This window comes from Maylandia zebra, linkage group LG11 (genome assembly GCF_041146795.1).
Source record: "Maylandia zebra isolate NMK-2024a linkage group LG11, Mzebra_GT3a, whole genome shotgun sequence".
In the NCBI taxonomy this organism is placed as follows: Eukaryota; Metazoa; Chordata; class Actinopteri; order Cichliformes; family Cichlidae; genus Maylandia; species Maylandia zebra.
The window spans coordinates 5,632,863-5,656,959 of record NC_135177.1 but is presented as its reverse complement, the minus strand read 5'-3'; the positions used below and the strand labels follow the sequence as shown (position 1 = coordinate 5,656,959).

The 24,097-nt window shown below is 41.6% G+C and overlaps 1 protein-coding gene across 2 annotated transcripts in view; it reads right to left on the bottom strand.

Annotated features, from left to right (window-relative positions):
- tgfb2 (transforming growth factor, beta 2) overlaps nt 1-6,091 on the bottom strand; it is a 44,365-nt gene extending 38,274 nt beyond the window's left edge. Inside the window, exons 1-2 of one of the 2 annotated variants that reach the window (XM_004560089.5) lie at nt 5,369-6,090; nt 4,832-5,134 (exon numbers count right to left, since the gene is read on the bottom strand). In XM_004560089.5, the coding sequence (XP_004560146.1) occupies nt 4,832-5,093 (262 nt within the window). In that variant the 5' untranslated portion in view covers nt 5,094-5,134; nt 5,369-6,090. Of the gene's footprint in view, nt 1-4,831 lie in introns of both variants that reach the window. The other variant, XM_004560088.5, reaches the window with a different exon arrangement.
- Between the last annotated feature and the right edge of the window lie 18,006 nt (nt 6,092-24,097).

Here is a 24,097-nt window from a genome sequence, read left to right as displayed (position 1 = left end):
TCAGAGATGGACTTACACACTTGCTTTACTTCTCTCGGGATAACTTTGTCGGAGATGAAATGCCGGGTTGCTAGCGAAGCTCCAAATGCTATCCAGACCACCGACAGGTCCCGCATGCCACAGCCGCTCTATCACGTGATGCATACTGCTCCGACGTGCTAACGTTCTGAGGTGAGTTACGGCGTGTTGCAAGTTTTGTGAGGTGCTTTCGTGATATTTAATGGATCGGATTACATTTTTTTTATTTTTCTCCGATATCCGATCCAGTAATTTAGGTCAGTATCGGACCGATACCGATACGTAATATCGGATCGGTCCATCTCTAGTACACATAAAATGGGTTTAAAGAAATTATGTACAGGTAGAACGCAGCAGCAAGCACAACAAAATTTTTGGGCCATTCGTGTCCAGCAAGTGGGGACAGTAGCAGATGCTGTTTCTTACATAAAAGGGTTTTAACAATCCCACCACTGAAGGTGACAGTGCTATCCACAGCACTACTGTGTTACTCCATTTGTACAATTAAACTTGAACGCATAAATGTTATTTTTTTTCAACTAGTCATTAGCACTGACAATTTATATTTATGGGAAAATCTCCTGGGAAGTTGTTACCTTGATAATCCTGTCAATAATAAGTTTAACATACAAAGTATGTTTTTGTTACCCTACTTGACTAAATCATTCGTGTGTGTGACTGAATATAAACTGTAGTGGTCAGAGTAATGCGGGTAACATTCCACCTGGATGGTAAATGCCAAATTAATAAGTTAACAGACTAATCAATTATCACTAATCTATCATGAAATCCTGAGAGAATCTGGTCATATATTTAGTTAATTATTTGTCTCAAATTACAGTTTTAGCCCTAAGATAAAGGAAGGAGGAAGGAAAATAAACTTGCATGTGCAATATGTACATCAGGAAGCAAAACATATCAAGTTCAATTAGCGACATGATGAAGCGAACAAGAAGTCCAGTAATTTGCTTGTTTTTGTGCCACAAGTTCAAGCTCACAAATGTATTGTGGCCAGCTGACTTGGTATCACGTTACTCAGGCAAACAATAAAGCTCACACTTGACGCTGTCGTTCGAGTGAGAGACTAAACTTGTGTCAAGCCAGCCTCCAATTCGAGACTTGCCGTCAAGCCAGCCTCCAGTTTGTTTTACGTTCCCTGTGTATTCAAAGTATTACGGGAATGGATGTGGAAACCGGATTTCAAAATAAAAGCCAACTTCGAGTGAATTAACAGATATGTTAAGAACATAATAACATATAATTTAGGCTTTTTTTTTTCTTTTTTTTTTTAACAAACTCTAATGTTAGATCTATATGACACAGCCTTGTACCCCAATTGTGCCCTGTCACTATCAAGGCCATCTTATTTTGGATTTCAAAGTAAAAGCCCTGTGAATCTTCATTTTTGAACTACTCTTTCAATGACTTAATAATGCTCTTAAAAGCAAAAGTCGTATTTCCAAATACTATTTGAACTTTATATCAACACTTTCCAACCACAGTCTTTTTCACAGTGATACCATATCAATATCAAGTCAGTCTGATTTTGCCTTTCATAGTAATGTCCCTTTGAAATTGCCGATATTTGACTTAATCTTTTAACGATTCAAAATGATCTAAAATGCAAAATTCCTGTTTCCACAGGGTAATTCCACTCCAGATCAACAGTATACAGCCCCACAGTGATAACATATCAATATCAAGTCATTCGCATTATGCCTTCCAAAATAATGGCCTTTTCAAATTGTCCACAATTGACCTACCTTTCAGTGATTTCAAAATGCTCTAAAATGGAAAATTCCTGTTTCCACAGGGTAATTCAACTCCAGATCAACAGTATACAACCCCACAGTGATACCATATCAATATCAAGTCATTCTGATTATGCCTTCCAAAATAAAAGACTTTTCAAATTGCCAAGATACGACCTGCTCTTTTAAAGATTTCAAAATGTTCTTAAACAGAATTTTGCTGTTTCCACAGGATAATTTCACTTTAGGTCAACAGTATACAGCCCCACAGTGATACCATATCAATTTCGAGTAATTCTGATTATGCCTTCCAAAATAATGGCCTGTTGAAAATGCCCATAATTTACCTAACTTTCAGTGATTTCAGAATGCTCTAAAAAGGAAGATTTCAGTTTCCACAGGGTAATTCCACTTTAGATCAACAGTATACAACCTCACGATGTTACCATGTCAATTTCAAGTCAGTCTGATTTTGCTTTTCAAAATAAAAGCTTTTTCAATTTGCCCATATATGACTTACTCTTGGAGCGAATTCAAAATGCTCTAAGATGGAAAATTGCTGTTTCCACAGCATAATTCCACTTTAGATCAATAGTATCCAACCCCACAGTGATACCATATCAATATCAAATCAGTCTGATGTTGCCTTCCAAAATAAAAGACTTTTCAAATTGCCGATATACGACCTACTCTTTTAACGATTTCAAAATGCTCTTAAATGGAAAATTCATGTTTCAACAGGACAATTCCACTTTAGATCAACAGTATACAACCCCACAGAGATACGATGTTAAGATCAAGTCACTCTGATTTTGCCTTCCAAAATAAAAGTATTTTTTATTGCCTGTAGACGACCTACTCTTTTAACGATTTCAAAATGCTCTTAAATTGAAAGATGCTGTTTCCACAGGATAATTCCACTTTAGATCAACAGTATCCAACCCGACAGTAAAACCATGTAAATTTCATGGTGGTCTGATTTCGCCTTTCAAATTAATGGCCCGTCGAATTTGTCCATATGTGACATACTCTTTCAATTATTTCAGAATGTTTTAAAAATGAAAATTGCTGTTTCAACACATATTGGGTTTTCATTTTGAAAAGCAAAATCAGACTCAATTGATTATGACATAATTGAATCATAAAGATGATGTAAAAGGAAGCTGAAAAAGCTTTTATTTTGAAAAACAAAATCAGACTGACTTGAAATTGACATGGTAACATCGTGAGGTTGTATACTGTTGATCTAAAGTGGAATTACCCTGTGGAAACTGAAATCTTCCTTTTTAGAGCATTCTGAAATCACTGAAAGTTAGGTAAATTATGGGCATTTTCAACAGGCCATTATTTTGGAAGGCATAATCAGAATTACTTGAAATTGATATGGTAACATCGTGAGGTTGTATACTGTTGACCTAAAGTGAAATTATCCTGTGGAAACAGCAATTTTCACTTTTAGAGCATTTTGAAATCTTTAAAAGAGTAGGTCGTATCTTGGCAATTTGAAAAGTCTTTTATTTTGGAAGGCATAATGAGAATGACTTGATATTGATATGTTATCACTGTGGGGCTGTATACTGTTGATCTGGAGTGGAATTACCCTGTGGAAACAGGAATTTTCCATTTTAGAGCATTTTGAAATCACTGAAAGGTAGGTCAATTGTGGACAATTTGAAAAGGCTTTTACTTTGGAAGGCATAATCAGAATGACTTGATATTGATATGTTATCACTGTGGGGCTGTATACTGTTGATCTAAAGTGGAATTACCCTGTGGAAACAGGAATTTTCCATTTTAGAGCATTTTGAAATTGTTCCAGGATCAAGTCAGAAATGGGCAGTTTGAAAATGCTTTTATTTTTGAAAGCAAAATCAGAATGACTTGATATTGATATGGTAACATCGTGAGGTTGTATACTGTTGACCTAAAGTGAAATTATCCTGTGGAAACAGCAAAATTCTGTTTAAGAACATTTTGAAATCTTTAAAAAAGTAGGTCGTATATGCTCAATTTGAAAGGGCATTTATTTTGGAAGGCATAATCAGAATGACTTGATATTGATATGGTATCACTGTGGGGCTGTATACTGTTGATCTGGAGTGGAATTACCCTATGGAAACAGGAAATTTCCATTTTAGAGCATTTTGAAATCACTGAAAGGTAGGTCAATTGTGGACAATTTAAAAAGTCTTTTATTTTGGAAGGCATAATCAGAATGACTTGATATTAATATGGTATCACTGTGGGGCTGTATACTGTTGATCTGGAGTGGACTTACCCTGTGGAAACAGGAATTTTCCATTTTAGAGCATTTTGAATCGTTAAAAGATTAAGTCAAATATCAGCAATTTCAAAGGGCCTTTACTATGAAAGGCAAAATCAGACTGACTTGATATTGATATGGTATCACTGTGAAAAAGACTGTGGTTGGAAAGTGTTGATATAAAGTTCAAATAGTATTTGGAAATAGACTTTTGCTTTTAAGAGCATTATTAAGTCATTGAAAGAGTAGTTCAAAAATGAAGATTCACAGGGCTTTTACTTTGAAATCCAAAATAAGATGGCCTTGATAGTGACAGGGCACAATTAGGGTACAAGGCTGTGTCATATAGATCTAACATTAGAGTTTGTAAAAAAAAAAGCCTAAATTATATGTTATTATGTTCTTAACATATCTGTTAATTCACTCGAAGTTGGCTTTTATTTTGAAATCCGGTTTCCACATCCATTCCCGTAATACTTTGAATACACAGGGAACGTAAAACAAACTGGAGGCTGGCTTGACTGCAAGTCTCGAATTGGAGGCTGGCTTGACACCAGTGAGACTAAGTGTGTAATGGTAAAGTTACAAGGCAACACACAGCCTCGTGAAGAGTAGAAGCGACCGATATATAAAAAGTGTAGCTTATTTTTAATATTAGCACTACCTGGTTTTCCTTACACTCTCCCAGCACAGCGTGATGGAGAGGATTTTCCAAAAGAATCACAAACACGCGTAGCAGCGGTATTCGAAGTTGTGCCTTTTGGCCTGAAATGGCATCAGTGCGGGCACACAGACTTACTCTCTGACGGGTAGAAGCGCTGCATGTCGATCTTATGCACCTCTTTGGCGTAGTACTCCTCCTCGCTCCGCTGCCGTTCGCAAGTCGCCGCCCGTTCGTTCGCTTTTTCTTGCAGTAAGTCCCGGGTGCTGTTATAGATAGAGACGATGTCCCGGGACACCTCCTCGGGTTCGGGGAAGTCCTCTGGGGGGGCTGCGAGTTTCAGCTTACTCAGGATCTGCCCTCGGATGGCTTCGATGCGTTTTTTCTTGAATTGATCCATGTCCAGCGTACTGCACGTAGACAGACTGAAAGCCACGGTGGCTATATCCAAAGTAAGGAAAAGGCACACGAGATACACGTTCATTTTCTCCACCAGCGTATTCAAATATCACAATAAATAATCAGGAAACAAAATCAAGAGCACTTTGCCTTTGAATATCGCCAAACAGATATATTCCTTTATCAACGATCAAAGTGGAGCATTTACGAGTAAGCTGGTACCGAAAAATTATTTGAATCTCGAACAGTTCGTTTTAACCAATTTTAGCAGTGTACCGGAAAATCCATTCAACTGCCTCAGTCCAAAAATGAATCCGTTACTGTGGGACAGCGAGGGTCTGCTCCCGGCTTGTTTAATCGTTTAAGGGGGTGAGGAGTAAATCTGGTACTGAATGTGTCCAGATCGCCAACCAAACGGATCTGCAATAGCCCACACGGATTTAAAAAAAAAAAAAAAAAAAAAAGAGACGAAGGGGAGCCTAAAACTGAAGCGCTATCTTCAGCGAGCCTGAGTATCCGAACGCTCTTCTCATCGCTCTCCTGGAATCCAAACAGTCACTCTGTCACACTTCAGCGCTTTGATGGTCCAGACAGATAAATGGGTTTACACTAGCATCAAAACTCGAACGTGCTCTTAGCAGCGCCACAAACTTAAGCTGCCGCCTCGAAGTCGAATCAAAAATAGCTCCAGTCTTGTTCTCACAACGCTAAAGTCTTCCTGCAAAAGCAGAGCACTTCAAAAAAGAGAGAAAGAAAACAATAAACCAACAGCAAAAAAAACTCGGAGGTTGTTCTTGGTACGACTGCAGAGCGTCTCCCTTCAGCTCATCCAGCTGGAGGAAGGATCGTTTCTTATTTACAAATGCTAAATTGTTAGTAGTGGCTGTTTACTGGACCATTTTAAGGGACTGGTCGTACAGCGTGCTACCCCTTCTACCAGCTTTGAACCACAGTTATCGTCCTCACTTTTCAGAGCAGGATATGCTTTCAATTCCAGGTCAACAGACGATTTGTAGTAAACAGGAGTGTTCGTTTTGCACAGTGGGACAGCGCGGCAACAGTACTCTAATACGCTGGCTCATCACAGGTCATGAATGCGGGGTCTTATACCCGGGGTTCTGTCCTTTCTAATATGGCCTGGGCATGTGTACATGGGTCCACGATCTGTTACAATAGACAAATTGATTTTTTTTAATTATTATTTTTAACCAGAATTTGACTCTTAAACTTTAGATATTGAAACCATACATTTTCAAAAACACATATTATCTTAATAAAATTGCATAATGAGATTAGTGGTTTTTATTTCCAAAATCAAAAGCAGAAATGGGGTTGCCAAATGACAGGAAAAAAATAAGAGCTGCATAACTTAAGAAAAACATCATGGAAAATTGATTGGTTCTTATATAGTAATTTTCTATTCTACCTGAGCACTCAAACCCTTTGTACAGCATTCACCCATCTGTGCAAGATTTTTTTTTCTTCTATGCTTATTGTTATTAATATTTCTATTTGACTTTCTATTTAAATGTTATAAGGTATAATACTCCCACACTCCAATGGATGCATTGGTAAGCAACGTGGGGTTAGTATATTTAACATGCAAACTAGAGCAGCCAGGGATTGAAACAAAATGACCTGTGTAAGGACAAGAAAGACACTGTGGACAAAACAGGAGCCATAAGCCCAGGCCTAAGTCTCCGTGATATGTTGGAGATTAAAACAGACCTCACCCCCATGCAACTTTGTACCACGCTGAGGGGACACTACAAGGAGGATAGCTCTACTGACCTCTATCATCGGCTGCTAAATATCACTCAAGGAAGTAATGAGTCCCCACAGAACTTTCTATTTAGGGCAACAGAGCTGAAAGAAAGACTCCTAACATCATCAAGGGAGCCAGGGACAGATGAACAATACAGTGTCGAACTGATTCAGAAAAAGTTTCTGCGAGCCGTTGGCACAGGTCTGATCAGTGACAATGTGAAATACCAGATCAATCCCCACCTGGATGATCCAGCAGTCACTGACGATGTGCTGATTGCAAAGACAAATGAAGCGGGCCAGCCTTGAGTGGGAGAGGCAACAAAAATTCAGAAAGACTACCCGAGAAATGAAAGTAAGAGAGATAAAAGCAGAGGCACAGTCAGTGCAAGAGGCAGCAGTTGGTGCAGTGGGTGGGCAAGACCAGCCATTCTCCACCTCGACAAAAGGTAAAGCTGCTAAAGCACCAGCAACAGTGACTCGGAAGGAAACTGAGCTGTTTGAAATCATCAATCAACTAAAAGGGGAAATAGATGAAATAAAAGGAGTTATTTGTGAGTCGCACCGACCTTCTCCCTCACACCGCCCAAGTCTCAAACGTGGCTGCAGGGATTGTCAGGACAGCAATAGAGGAGAAAACTGCGGCCACTGCTTCAAATGTGGACAAAGTGGGCATTTGTCAAGGGGATGCTGCACCCGGAGAAAACTTCCAGACAGGGAAGATCAAATTGGTATGTCAGCTAGCACGGTGAACCCACGCTACTTTTCAGCTACTAAACCAAGGTGAGCAACAACAAGATGTTCACAAACTCTTGACAGACAGTATAAAACATTTGGAGACAAAAGTAGCAGCTGTCACACAAGATAAGAGGAATGAAGCGGTCTCTATCAGCCTCCTCTCCCCAAGACAAAGAGCCCAGCTCCTCAATCTTATTGGGAGGAAGCACATGATCACCTGCCTGCTTGAGGGAGTAAAAAGCACAGCATTGTGGGACACAGGATCACAGGTCTGTCTCATAAATGAAAAATGGAGACAACAGAACATCCCACACCTCAAAGTTAGGAGTTTAACTGAAATCATTGGGCCTGGTATATTAGATGGGAGGGCAGTAAATCAGACACCAATCCCATTTTCTGGGTGGGTTGAAATCAAATTCAGGTTGCCCACAGAAGAGGCTGCGCAGTTAGAGCTTCTCATGCCAGCTCAGGAAGATGGGGTGGCGGAGGAGGCAATAATTGGCTTCAATGTGATTGAACACATGCTAGAGAGGGGAATAGAGTCACCTCGTGCTGTAACAGAAGCTGTTAGCACAGCATTCTCCATTGACTGTAAGAAAGCTGAGGTCTTTATAAAGGTGATGAAGAGTGGAGACGATGAGGTGAGGGCAGAGTGAAAACTGGGAGTGAATTAATGAGCATCCCACCTGGTCAGACAAGAGTTGTCAAGTGTAGTGTGAGAGCAGGCCCACTCCCAGCAGGTCAGGATGTCCTGTTCGAGCCCAGTCCCTACTCCCAGATGCCAGAGGGATTGGAGGTGCAAGAGAGAGTTGCCAGGGCTGGACTGGGACAAAAAATCGGCCCGGGTATTTTGACTAGAGATCGCCCCCCCAGGTATTATAGGAAAAGCCATAAAGCCTTTGAATGAAAACAGAGGCTGTTGTGACAGTGATGTACACTTGTTTTGTTGGTATATATATGATTCCTATACATTTTACGTCAGATTAAAACTTTGGTTGTAAGCTTCAGATAATTATTTAATAAAAGCGAGACATTTTAAAGGAGAATAAGAACGTATATCTTTGTGCCCCCTTTTCCCAGTTAATGCCCTACCTGGCCCCCTGGCAAAACTTTGCTAGACCCACCCCTGCACAGTTACCAGCTGTCAGTGTGGATTTTTTCCCCATATTTCTAACATATCAATTAATTTTGTTGTGATTTATTATCAGCCAGACCCATATTTGCTTTAAATGACAAATTTATTTAAGACAGAGTGATTTATGTAAGTCTGGGATGGTACGTGTTAACAGCCGCTCATAGATCCTACCTGCAGGATCTTCTTTTCGTTGATATTGCTGTTATGACTGATGAAGCCGAGCTGGTGAGTTTCTGTGTTAACTAAATAACGTGTTAAAGATACAAATATGACTATTACCAAACTGTACTGTCATTAATAGTGTTGCAGAGGTGTGGACTCGAGTCACATGACTTGGACTCGAGTCAGACTCGAGTCATTAATTTTATGACTTTAGACTTGACTTGAAAAAATGTTCTAAGACTTGTGACTTGACTTGGACTTTTACACCAATGACTTGGGACTTGAATTGGACTTGAACCGGTTTACTTGAAAAGACTTGATATTTTACCCCAAATATAAAATTTAACATGCATATTATATAGAGATTGAAAATGTGACGTCATTCACGGGTAGAACCGCAAAGGATTCTGGGAACTCGTGGCAAGCGGTACTAGCGCACGCAGGCTTTCAATTAAAATCAGTTATACAGCGATAAAAAGAAACACAAAAATGTCAAGAAGCCGTTGTATTATTAACTGCAATAGCCGGTCGCATGACAGCCACGGGAAGCCGACGGGTAAAGAGATCGGTTGTTATCGGATTACGTCGTTGAAGAGAAATTGTTCAAGCCATGTTTCCGAAGTAACAAAGACGCAACGGATGGCCTGGATTTCAGCCATTCAAAGATCAAATATAACGTCCCAGAACACTCCAGCTCACAGGTTAGTCTGCTCCAAGCATTTACACGAAGGTCAGTGTTTTTTAGTAGTTAATACGTCATTTTCATAACATAATTAGTGATATAGGTTACAAGCAAGTCTGTCGTTGAACAGAAATTGTCGCGCTATGCTCCTTTATTTATTGTGCATAAATAGTGAATTGTCCTGACACAATATTGCGTTTCGCTTCTGTTATTATGGTACATTGACAAAAACATATACTTTTATTCACAGGATAAAACAGGTTTTTTGTATCACTAATTGCCCAGTACGATTACAGCATACAATATTGTTGTCACTGCTACATTTCTGTGATGGGTACCAGAAATTATTTCCACTACTAATTAATTACCGTTGAGCTCAAAGGTTATATTAATAAACGGTTAAGGAATGTGTATTTATGACGACAATTTGTGAGACTGGTAAACTTATGATACGTACGATGGTCTTTCGTTCTACACGGTGCATTTCAAGGTCCTGTACCCATCCGTCGGTAAACTGTACCTGGGCTTGTTGCAGTGACCTGAAGTTACTAAACTTCATGAGTGTATGCGCTCACTCCAAGAACCGTATGATTATAAATATGCATATAAATATGCTAAGATGAGATAGCTGACTTCATCTAACTAGCAAATGTTGTCCAGGCTACGTTGGTGATACAGTTTTTTTAAATGTGTATGACATTTTTGTCATGCGATTTTAAAGCTGGTCCTACAACCGCATCCAAGAATAACATGCAGCTTATCTCAGAACTGTCGGTGAAAATTATTCTTGGAGCTAGGTTTAATTGAGCTGCATTTTAAAGAGGTGCAATTTCACAATTTGTGTATATTTTCTAAGTTCACTATTTTGTCATGTGTTGAGAAAAACACAGATTTTAAAATTACATGGTCTAATATTTACATTTAGCATATAACTGCAACATTATTTTTTCGTTTTTTTTTTATTTTTAAAGACTCGAAAGGACTTGAAATTCAAAGTTTCAGACTTGTGACTTGACTCGGACTTTTACACCAGTGACTTGAGACTCGACTCTGACTTGCCTGACATTACTTGAGACTTGACTTGAGACTTGAGGATAAAGACTTGAGACTTACTTGAGACTTGCAAAACAATGACTTGGTCCCACCTCTGTAGTGTTGCTTTGTTAATGTTTTATTTTGTGTCTTTCAGTTGATTACCTGGCTTCTGTACTGGTGTTAGCTTATGCTTGTGCAGTAAAGCTTATAAAAGGCAGCAATCAGCCTGAGTACGACACAGTTTCATCAGTTAAAACACACCCTTACGGTGGGAGTTTACTATCTTAAAGGTAGTTAGCTTAGTAAAAACTGTACAGTCAGCATAAAAAAGGAACCTGGTGTTGTTTGTCTCTCAGAAACAGTTCATAACGTCCCTTCAACTCATTCATGTCACCTAAAAGGTAAACCAGTTTGTCCATCACCTGTTCAACTCTTATGATTCAGTAAGGACATCTCCTGGTTTCATGTTTCCCTCTCACCACCTATCCAAACCGATATCATGACCAGCAGCTTAACAGCTGTGGCTCCAGCAAACATCAGCTGATACTTGAAATTAATATTAAATAAATTCTAACAACAGCTGATCAAGCTTAAACGTGCAGCTGTTGTTTGTGGTTTCCTCTTTCTGGTGCAAAGTGGGCGATAAACAAACAAGAGAGAAAAGCTGATCAGCTGATCATTGATCAGTTTCATGATCATGTTCATTGAAGTAGAAACAGCAGAGGGAGGGGAAAGAATGAGCAAAGAAGAGGCAGCTGACAGCGTAAAGACAGAATAACTCCAGCTTTGTGTCTTTTTCCATCCTACCTGAAGTACGGGACAAACTGCTCCTTTTCAGCTCAATATGAAACACGTAATATTTTCTCTGAATGCGGGACGATTCCATCTTTTTACGGGACGGTTGGCAACTCTACTAACTAACCTTATGAATAACATAAAGTTCACTATCAGTAACATCATAGCACCCACCCAGCTAGGGTTGCCAACTCCCTGAAAAATAAATAAGGGACACCTCGTGGCCAGGGCCGGGCGACCCAGTTGTCTTCACCCTTCCCAGTGTGGTGAATTTTCTAGCTCTTTTTTTGTGTGTGAAATTATTTTTTTAACCATTTGACTTGAATTTGATTTAAGTAGATGTGTATTCTTTGTGATATGAACACATGTGAAACAAATGATCATTTAGCCATTTATTTTTAGCTCAAAATGACAACATTAACACAATAAAACAGGTCTCCTTCTTAAACAGAAGCCTGTCATGCTTAACTTTTGAGAATATAAGTAAATCTTTCTTTAAAAGAACTCTGTCCTGCTTAACTTAAAATAATAGAAAACAATAGAAAGAAAAACATTCTTGTAACAGTGCACATTTAGTGCATTTAGTACAATTGGCTTCAGTTGAGGTATTATTTCAGCTTTTCTAATGCTAATCAGCTGCTCCTGTTTGTAAACCCGCTTGTTCCCATGATTACGCATCTTAACTCATCATCATTATTCATATATATATTACTTTTATGTATTAGTCATCTATTTGTTGTAATCATCTATCCTTGCAGTTATTTATTACACAAAATAAATTATATTATCACACTTCTGGCCACATAGCGCTGATATTCACTGCACATGCCCATATTAACTTTTTCCAGCCAGGTGTTTTCCTTTTCCCATTCTTCCCTTTCTCTGAGGGGAACAAACATTGCTGCTCTAATGCTGGGCTTACACTGTGCAGTTTTAGGCCCATTTTGAGCCGATTTTTGAGTGATCGGACCGATTTTGGCCTTCATCGTGCATCGTGTAGTATACGTGGGGTAACGAGAAGTGATTAACACCTCACGACCAGCTCCCGATCATCAATCGCTCGTGAGGGTCTCACCACAGCCGCTCACACTGCTCGCGCGCAAACACGTAAACATTGGTGTAAAAGATGGAGCAGCACGGCTGTGCAGCGTGTGATCTGGACACAAGCGATGGAGGCACACAACCGTGAAAATAGTTGGATTTACATTGCTGCTCAGTCACAGCTGCCCGATCAATGTTTTTCATTAGCAATTTAGCAAAGTTGATGGTGGTGGTGTGTGTGTCTGTGTGAGTGTAAGACGGAGAGAGAGAGCGCGACAGATTTTCTGTTATAACCATCATTTTATGGAGGCACAGTGTGAGCACTCAGGTTGCATCAGAGCATCGGGCGGTATAGTGTGAGACCCTGCATCGTGACCTACCAACTTCTAACCCCTGCGAGTCAATTGTGCAGTTTGAGCAGGAGCTGAATAACGTGACTGAAAAAATCGCACAGTGTTTGCCCAGCTTTAGGTGTACTGTCGTCCGAGACTTGCACCGCAGTGTCGGCGTTTGTTTCCCTGTTGGCCATGCTTCTACCGGAAGACAACAGATGACCAATCTGTTGTCTTCCGGTATTTTCTCCGTAAGCGACCTTTCCTCGACCAATGAGATGAGCGGTAATCTGAATTGTCATACTCGTAAGTGTGCTGTCAGCTCATTGGTCACAAAGCAGGAGAGGGGCTGGGAATTATGTTTTCAAACAAAGCGTTAATTCCATTAAAAGTTATAGACTACGTTTGATTCTCACTGTATTACGGGACAAAGTGCGTCCCTTATTAGCTCAATACGGGACGTGCACTTTTGTTTCGAAATACGGGACGATTCCGTATTTTAAGGGACGGTTGGCAACCCTACACCCAGCTGTATAGAAACTCCGTCATGCTAGCTAGTACCAGTACGAGTTATTGTAACTGACGGTAAAAAGTCAGCACAACGAAAATAAACTCCACCTAAACTTGGTTTATATCTGACCCAGATAGACTGCAGGTCATACAGTAACTTCTTACCTGAAGTTCAGTTCACCTGACACTCGGACCGGCGGCCGTCTCGGGTCTCTCCTTCTCCTGTCTCCCCTTTCTCTCATCCACCTGCTGTCCTCCACCACTTGCTAATGTTACTGAATCTGTGGAAGCTCCGCAATAGCCACCACCAAACAATTGAGTTATTTTTACACACCGGCCAGCATCTGGCCAATCCACCACCTTTCATTGTTTATACCTTTACCAAAAAATTTTTTAAAATCATTGGCCCATGGACAGTCCAGCTATGAGTGTTGTCCATTAACAGCAAGGCAGCTGGACCTGTATTAGTCTCCCAGTCACTAGTACCATAGCTTATGATATAATACTGTCTCCAAGAACTGTTTTGGGACAAACTCAGAGGGTCCAAACTATTTACCCAGCTAACACAGTGGCAGTGGAAATAGAACAGTTGGAAACAACAAGACCTACTGTAGAAGCAACAGCTGCACCTCCAGCTAGCCAAAGTGGGGAACAGGAAAACAGAACAAGAAGCAACAGTGAAGGTGTATGGGACCCCCCAGTTCCCCTTGACCATCTCTCTCCGGCACAGCAGCGGAAGATCAGACAGCTATTAAGAGGGGAGAGTAATGCCTTTCCTCGTGATGAACAGGATGTTGGCAATATACCCTCACTGCAGCTTAAGATCCGCCTCAGTGACCCCACACGTGTTCGCCGAACATATACATAAGTGCCTAAGCCACTTCATATTGAAGTAAAGGATTATCTGGAAGACTTGCTTAATAGAGGGTAGATAAAGAAATCAAAATCCTCCTACTCCAGCCCAGTATGTGTGCGGAAAAAGGATGGCAGCCTCCGCTTGTGCTGTGACTGGTCTGGTCTGACCAGTCACAGGGTCAGACCAGTCAATCCCTGACCGCCATCCCATACCACGCATACAAGATATGCTCAACACATTGAAAGTAAGCTCCTGGTTCTCGGTCTTAGACCAAGGGAAGGCTTTATCACCAGGGCTTCCTGGAGGAGTCAAGTCGCCCTCTCACTGCATTCATCACACCCTGGGGATTGTATGAATGGGTAAGAATCCCTTTTGGGCTGTCGTCTGTGCCGGCTGAGTTTCAGAGGGTGATGGAAGAATGCCTTGCAGGGCTGCGGGACGACATATGTCTGCCCCTACTTGGATAATAATAATAATAATAATACATTTTATTTGAGGGCGCCTTTCAGAAACCCAAGGTCACCTTACAAAAAACACAATTAATAAAAGGAACAATAGTCATAAAATACATAAAATAAGTTAAAATTACAAAACAGAGCGTGACAACAGATAAAATCAGCATTAAAGCGAATAAGCCAGTTTAAGCAGATGTGTTTTGAGCTGTGTCTTAAATACGGAGAGGGAGTCAATATTTCTTAGTGCAGGAGGAGCAGAGCGACTGAAAGCTCTGTTCCCCATAGTGATAAGGTGTGAGGACAGAACAGTAAGATGAATAGCAGATGATGATCTGAGAGTGCGGGAAACAGTGGTGATATGGAGCAGGTCACACAAATATGAAGGAGCAGATTTATGGATACACTTGTATGCAAGAAGTAAGATTTTAAAATTTATCCTGGCTTCTATGGGCAACCAGTGAAGCTGCTGAAGAACTGGGGTAATATGAGCACTTAACGGAGTGCAAGTTATGACCCGAGCTGCAGAATTTTGAAGAAGTTGGAGTTTATGAAGGGACCTTTTAGGGAGACCAAATAGGAGGGAATTACAGTAATCAATACGGGATGTAATAAGACTATGGACCAGGATGGCAGCAGCATGGGGAGTAAGGAAGGGACGGAGTCGGTGAATATTACGTAAATGGAAGTAAGCAGACCGTGTTATGTAATTAATGTGAGACTGGAATGAAAGAGTATTATCAAGTATGACACCCAAACTCTTAACCTGAGGGGAGGGAAGGGTGGGAGAATTTTCAACGTTAATGGAAAAGCTGTGGGATTTGGTTAAGATAGATGGTGTACCAACAAGTAAAACTTCAGTTTTATTACTGTTAAGTTTGAGGAAATTGGAGGAGAACCAGGATCTAATCTCAATAAGACAGTCTGAGAGGGAGGTAGGTGGGAGGGATGAATTCGGTTTAGAAGAAAGGTAGAGCTGGGTGTCATCGGCATAACAGTGAAAATTTATATTATATTTTCGGAATATATAACCAAGAGGAAGCATATAAATAATGAATAAAAGAGGCCCCAATACTGAACCCTGGGGCACACCAGCAGAAACAGGATAGAGAGCTGAAGAATGGGATTTAAGTTGGATAAACTGAGTGCGGTCTGAGAGATAGGAGGTAAACCAGGTAAGTGGGGTATGACTAATACCAATGGAAGCTAACCGGTTCAGGAGAATATTGTGAGAAATGGTATCAAACGCCGCACTAAGATCAAGAAGGATGAGAATGGATAGGACACCAGAATCAGCTGCCATCAGAAGGTCATTGGTAATCCTTAACAGAGCAGTTTCTGTGCTATGATTGGGGCGGAAACCAGATTGAAATTGTTCATAGAGATTATGGTCATTGAGATGTGAATGAAGCTGGGCGGCAACAACTTTTTCAAGAATTTTTGAAATAAAGGGGAGATTTGATATAGGGCGATGATTATCAAAGTTATTGGGGTCTGCACCAGGCTTTTTGAGAGTTGGAATAACAGAAGCCTTTTTCAGTGCTTCAGGAACAATCCCAGTGTTCAGGGAGGAATGAATAATATTGGTTATGAGAGGTGCTAAAGAGGGAAGACAGGCTTTAACTAACACAGTAGGGAGAGGGTCAAGTTGACAGGTGGATGGCTTAGATTTTTTAATGAGATTAGATACGTCAGTTATGGAGGGAAGAGTAAAGCTTGAAAATAACTGACAGGAAGACAGTGGGGGAACCAGGAAGTCTACTTCAGAGTCAGGAGCTCCTAAAGAGTTAAGTTGACGGTGAATGTCTGAGATTTTACAAGTGAAAAAAGAGATAAGAGAATTGCAAAAATCAACAGAATACATCTGGGAGGGGAATGTGTCTGGAGGTTTTGTAATTTTACTGAACAATGAATAGAGGGACCTGGAGTTACCTTCATTAGAACTAATTAAACCAGAGTAGTAAGCAGATTTGGCTGAGGCAATGCAGTCCTTATAGAACAAAACATGATCATTGTGCATTTCTTTATGTACAGTAAGTCCGGTTTTCTTGAATAGACGTTCGAGTTGGCGTCCTTTAGCTTTAAGGTGACGCAGGTCGGAGGTAAACCATGGAGCTGAACGGGAAAATGAGACAGTTCGATGTTTAAGGGGAGCAAATATGTTAAGAAGGTTATGAAGGTTGACATTATAATGACAAACGAGTTCATGAGGGGTTGAGGAGCAGTGGATAGATGGAAGGTCATGGACGGCAGATGAAAAAACAGCTGGGTTGATATTACTAATTTTCCTAAAAGTGATATTACGAGAGATACAGGTTTTGGAAGCGGTTATGTTTGCATCAAAAGAAATAAACATATGATCAGACTGGGGAAACAATGTGGCTTTACAATGGGTGGGGGTAATGCCAGAACAACAGACCAAATCCAGGATATGACCTTTGGAATGGGTAGGAAATTTTATGTACTGTAGAAGCCCAAAACTTTCCAGGCAGGAGGTAAAATCTCTGGAAAGAGGGATTTTATTATTGTCCATATGAATATTGAAGTCACCAGCAATGATCAGATTTGGAGAAAGTACAGAAAAATGAGTGAGAAGAGCAGAAAATTCATTTAAAAACTCCTTGTTTGGCTTAGGTGGCCGATAAACAGTACATATGATGGTGGGGGTAGATCCAGGGAGCTGTAGTGCAGTGTATTCAAATGAATGGGAGGGAGGGGCAGAGACAGGGAGCACTTTCCAGTGCCTCCGGTGAATTATCGCGAGACCTCTGCCCCTCCCCGAGATGCGAGGTTGACAGGTGTAAACAAACTCAGATGGAGTGGAGTCGTTGAAAGAAACAAAGTCATTAGGCAGTTGCCATGTTTCAGTTAAACAAAGAAAGTCCAACTTACGATCACAGAGGAGATCATGGACGAGATGTCCCTTACCAGTGAGAGAGCGGATGTTTAATAGACCAAACTTGATGCTGGAGTTACCATGCCTGACAGTAGGCTTAATCGATCTAGCCAGGTGGGCCAGCACACTGTGGTCAACAGCCCGGTCAGTCTTGCAGGGAGGACGACGAGTTTTTGACCAGATGGAAAATATTGAGTTAGTGTCACTGATGTTGAACTTCCGCCGAAGCCCTCGGTGGATATACCTGTGGCGGGGCTGGAAGGCGATGTCCGGGTAGAAGCATAGAGCCACCGGTGGAGAGATAGCCAGGCAAAAACGGAGCCGTAAAAGATCCGTAGCAGAATACTAGAGAAGAGCTGTCGCCAGGTGATGAATGATGGGAAAAAAAACCCAGGTGAGCACAAGCCACACCAACACCCTGTGGATCCGCATCTTAATCAGGGCCGAGCACTGAACACAAACGGAGGGACCGCTGACAGCTGCAGCGCAAGCAATAGAAGCCCGAAAATATTGCGAAAACAAGTCAAAACAGGGTCGCGTCTTAGATACTTGATTTAAATTGTCGTCAGCAACTTAAAAAATAAGATAATAATAACCGGTGAGCAGCGGCAGCCAAGCGCGCCAGCGTTCACTCGACCGGAAGTCATATGAAGCCAATTTTTGTCATTGGATGACAACCTTGTTCATTCAAAAACATTTGAGGACCACTTAAATGATCAAAAGCAGGTCCTGCAGCGTTATCAAAGCCATGGAGTGAAATTAACACCCAGGAAATGTGAACTGTTCAAAAATCAGGTGAGATTCCTGGGGAGGTTGGTAACTCAAGATGGTCACATCATGGACCCCGCTGACATTGCGCCTGTCCAAGCTTTAAAACAAAGGAACCCCACCACAATTGGGGAAGTGAAGAACGTGTTGGGATTCATCTCATACTATCGCAACTATATTCTTTTCATGCATTGCAAAGCCACTCTATGACCTTTCCCTCCTCAGAAAAAACAGGGGAAGGGAGAGACAGGAAGTCAAAACACAACAAAAAGACAAAGAATCAAGGGGGTCAGCTACCATCCTCTCACCTAGTGGCATGGTCAGCTGAGTATCATCAGGTGGTCTTTCAGCTAGTCAATTTCCTCATTCAGCCCCCAGTTTTAGGTTATCCCGACTTCGAGCAACCATTCATTGTGATGCATCGTAGGAGGGACTTGGAGCTGTGCTTTACCAAAGACAAAATGGGAAGCTAGTGGTTATTGCACGTGGGTCTAGGACCCTTACTGCCCCAGAGAAGAACTACCACCTCCATTCAGGGAAGTTGGAATTTCTTGCCATGAAGTGGGCCATATGTGAGAGGTTTAGAGATTATCTCTACTATTCACCACCCTTCATTGTCTATACTGACAACAACCCCCTCACATATGTGCTGACAATGGCAAAACTGAATGCAACCACACACAGATGGGTAGCTGAACTCGCTGACTTCCAGTTCTCCATCAAGTATCGACCTGGCAGAGCTAACAGAGATGCAGATGGTCTCTCACGAATGCCCTTGGATATGGATCATTACATACAAACTTGTACAGAAGCAGTGACACCTGAGGTCCTAAACAGCGTGACTCAGGCTCTGGCTGTTCAGCTGCAGGGAAGTGAACCCTGGCTCTGCCCGTTAAACATCTCAACTGTGGTAGCAGAGCAAAGTGAGGAGGTAGGGATGTCAGGTCTGGATATCCCTAAGGCAAACTTAAGAGATGCACAAAAAGAGGATCCTGTAATTGGGGAAGTCCTGAAGTATGTCATCTCTAATCGGTGGCCAAAAGGCAGAAAACAGGCATGCAACAAGGAGATTGCTGCCCTGCAAGGGAAAAACAGAAACTGCACCTTGATGAGGATGGTTTACTGTACAGGAAAACACCCAGCCGAACACAGCTACTCCTGCCTAAGAAGTTCCATTTGCTCGTTTATAAAGAACTACATGAAGACATGGGCCACTTGGGGGTGGAGAGAGCTTTGGCCCTCATTCGGGATCGCTTTTACTGGCCTCACATGCAGGAGGACTTGGAGCATTACATAAGACAGGTGTGTAGCTAAAAAAAACAAGCATCCCAACAAGCCAACCAGAGCTCCACTGATCAATATCACTACAACGTACCCGTTTGAACTGGTCTCCATTGATTTTTTTGCATTTGGAGAAATGTAAGGGAGGGTATGAGTATATCCTCGTGGCCATGGACCACTTTACACGATTTGCTCAGGCTTATCCCTGCAGAGATAAAAGTGGCAGAGAAAATATTTGGAGACTTTGTCTTGAAGTTTGGTTTTCCCACACGGCTCCATCATGACCAGGGAAGAGAATTCGAAAACAAACTCTTTGCCAAGCTGGAAGAATACAGTGGAGTCAAGGGATCCAGAACCACACCATACCACCCCCAGGGAAATGGCCAGGTAGAAAGGTTCAATAGGAGACTGCTGGCCATGCTTCGGAACCTCCCAGAGGGAGCAAAAGCAGACTGGAAGGCATCCCTGGCAAAGGTGGTCCATGCGTACAACTGTACGCGCAGTGAGGCCACTGGATATGCCCCTTATTTCCTCTTGTTTGGGAGGAACCCCAGACTCCCTATTGATATGATTTTTGGTCTCACAGCTAATGCCAAAGCCCTTCTCATCAAGACTATGCCGAGAAGTGGAAGATTTGCATGAAGGACGCTTACAAATTGGCCTCAGCGACAGCCTGTAAGGAGAGTCGACAAGGGAAAGTGCTCTATGACAGAAAAACACACAGTGCAGAGCTGTATCCAGGGTGCAGAGTACTGGTCCGGAATTTTGGTGAAAAGGGAGGACCAGGGAAACCGAGATCCTTCTGGGAGGACCAGGTGTTTCAGGTGACACAAAGGAAACATAAGGATAGCCCAGTATATGAGATTAACCCAGAAAATAGCAAGGGACGTGTCAGAGTCGTCCACAGGAACCTCCTGCTGCCATGTGACTTCTTGCCAGTCGAAAAAGTCAACTCACATGCAGAACTGAGAAAGCAAAAACAGAAAAACAACAAGGACAGACATGAGCGACATGAGCAAGAGCACAGTTCAGAGGATAAGGGTGAATGGAGAGCAATCAGAGGACTGCCGGCAGAACAAGGGGGACATGGTAGACAGCCCTGGTGGACAGAAGCATCAGAGTTCAATGCAGAGAGTGGAGCTGTCAGGAGGGAGGATCTCTGTGATGACAATGACATGGAACACCAGGAGGACTGCGAAGAACAGAATCCGGGCGTGGACAATATAGAACATCAACGCGACCAGCATGACGAGGATACAGAGGCATAAGCGAACAATAAAGACATAGAGCAGACGCACCAGCTTAAGATGGAGTGCAGTAACCAAGAGGACACTGACCAGTCACCGGTCAGTGTGAAAAAGTATCCTTTCAGAATGAGAAAACAAAAGCTAATGTTTACTTACCACAAAGTTAGGACAGCCGACATTAGCACTTGAATAAGTACCTCAGACACAGTCATATGTTACATACTGCAGTAAAGTAGTTATAACAGTTACATTTTCAGGTTTTCATTACTGCTTTATTAGAAAAATGGAAATGTTAATTCTGTTTTGTTAGCCATAAAGAAGAGTCAAAAGAATTAGTGTAGTGACCCGGTATGAGAATGGCACCCTATTTTATGTAGTGAGGTTATGTCCAGGTGAGGGCACCTTACTCAGTAAAGATGCAGATACCCGTGATATGGATGGAAAAAGCAGTGGACTGTTATCGTGCACAATAACACCTGCTGCGACATAAAGGGGAGATACATGTCATGTGTTTCACTGTGGCTAGCAGTGATGCTGAACTCTGACTCCTAAAGAGATGTAGCCTCCTACAACCAACGTATAGTTGCCACATAAGGACTGATATTGGTAGAATGTCGGGATGCCATTAACTTTTTGAGGGGAGAGTGTAAGGACAAGAAAGACACTGTGGACAAAACAGGACACCCCCCCCCCCATCATCTTTAGTTACAATATTATAGTTAGTTGAATGTTCTGATTGTTCAAATATGTATTTTCTTTGATTGTTGTAAAATAATGTGTTCCCCAGTCTCCAAAAGTGGCATAGTGCAGGAAGGGTATTCCTCCGTTACACCACAAGAGGGAGTATCCCCTAAAATGAGCAGCTCTAGCAGGAGTAAAGAAGCCCAGCCACTAACCATAAGGCAGTGCGCCTATAAGGGTTGTGTGAGACTGCAAAAGTGTGTAACGTTGTGCTATGTCTATTTGCAGGCAAGCAGATACAGTAAAGGCGAACTCACAAAGCCACACTGGTTTCAATTAATTTTAATCCAAGTGTGCAACCCCTGTTCTACCTCAGGAGCAGAAGCCACCCCAGTGTTTGCACACAGCTACTGAAAAGGGACTGATTATTTCGTTGATCTTTTAATAAAGAAAAAATATGTGTATTTCTTTTAGTGACTACATCTCCAAAGTGTGCTTTCCCAGAGAAAAGCTCACCAATCTTTACCAACATGTTATTTATTGTTTTAAGACTTTTGTATTTTTGTTTTTTGTGGCTGCTCATGGGGTGCGTTGCAATAGCCAATTTTGCTTACAAAACTTCCCAAGTGACCCAGAAGAATCTACATACAGTGGCTTGCAAAAGTATTCGGCCCCCTTGAACTTTTCCACATTTTGTCACATTACAGCCACAAACATGAATCAATTTTATTGGAATTCCACGTGAAAGACCAACACAAAGTGGTGTACACGTGAGAAATGGAACGAAAATCATACATGATTCTAAACATTTTTACAAATAAATAACTGAAAAGTGGGGTGTGCGTAATTATTCAGCCCCCTGAGTCAATACTTTGTAGAACCACCTTTTGCTGCAATTACAGCTGCCAGTCTTTTAGGGTATGTCTCTACCAGCTTTGTACATCTAGCGACTGAAATTCTTGCCCATTCTTCTTTGCAAAACAGCTCCAGCTCAGTCAGATTAGATGGACAGCGTTTGTGAACAGCAGTTTTCAGATCTTGCCACAGATTCTCAATTGGATTTAGACACCAGACAGGTCAGGCATAAAGTTATTGAGAAATTTAAAGCAGGCTTAGGCTACAAAAAGATTTGCCAAGCCTTGAACATCCCAAAGAGCACTGTTCAAGCAATCATTCAGAAATGGAAGGAGTATGGCACAACTGTAAACAATAATAATATTAATAATAATACATTTTATTTGAAAGCGCCTTTCAGAACACTCAAGGACACTGTACATGGTAGAATAACAAAAGCAACATAAAAGCAAGCAGTTAAACCTACCAAGACAAGACCGTCCACCTAAACTCACAGGCCGAACAAGAAGAGCTCTGATCAGAAATGCAGCCAAGAGGCCCATGGTGACTCTGGACAAGCTGCAGAGATCTACAGCTCAGGTGGGGGAATCTGTCCATAGAACAGCTATTAGTCGTGCACTGCACAAAGTTGGCCTTTATGGAAGAGTGGCAAGAAGAAAGCCATTGTTAAAAGAAAACCACAAGAAGTCCCGTTTGCAGTTTGCCACAAGCCATTTGGGGGACACAGCAAACATGTGGAAGAAGGTGCTCTGGTCAGATGAGACCAAAATGGAACTTTTTGGCCAAAATGCAAAACTAACACTGCACATCACTCTGAACACACCATCCCCACAGTCAAATATGGTGGTGGCAGCATCATGCTCTTGGGGTGCTTCTCTTCAGCAGGGACAGGGAAGCTGGTCAGAGTTGATGGGAAGATGGATGGAGCCAAATACAGGGCAATCTTGGAAGAAAACCTCTTGGAGTCTGCAAAAGACTTGAGACTGGGGTGGAGATTCACCTTCCAGCAGGACAACAACCCTAAACATAAAGCCAGGGCAACAATAGAATGGTTTAAAACAAAACATATCCATGTGTAAGAATGGCCCAGTCAAAGTCCAGATCTAAATCCAATCGAGAATCTGTGGCAAGATCTGAATGATTGCTTGAACAGTGCTCTTTGGGATGTTCAAGGCTTGGCAAATCTTTTTGTAGCCTAAGCCTGCTTTAAATTTCTCAATAACTTTATGCCTGACCTGTCTGGTGTCTAAATCCAATTGAGAATCTGTGGCAAGATCTGAAAACTGCTGTTCACAAACGCTGTCCATCTAATCTGACTGAGCTGGAGCTGTTTTGCAAAGAAGAATGGGCAAGAATTTCAGTCGCTAGATGTACAAAGCTGGTAGAGACATACCCTAAAAGACTGGCAGCTGTAATTGCAGCAAAAGGTGGTTCTACAAAGTATTGACTCAGGGGGCTGAATAATTACGCACACCCCACTTTTCAGTTATTTATTTGTAAAAATGTTTAGAATCATGTATGATTTTCGTTCCATTTCTCACGTGTACACCACTTTGTGTTGGTCTTTCACGTGGAATTCCAATAAAATTGATTCATGTTTGTGGCTGTAATGTGACAAAATGTGGAAAAGTTCAAGGGGGCCGAATACTTTTGCAAGCCACTGTATTTCGACTGTTTATACATTCCATCACTCCATCAATAACAGTCATTTTTTATCAACGTAAAGTGCCACCCCACCTCCTTTTTTATTGATCCTATTTAGATGAAGGAATTCT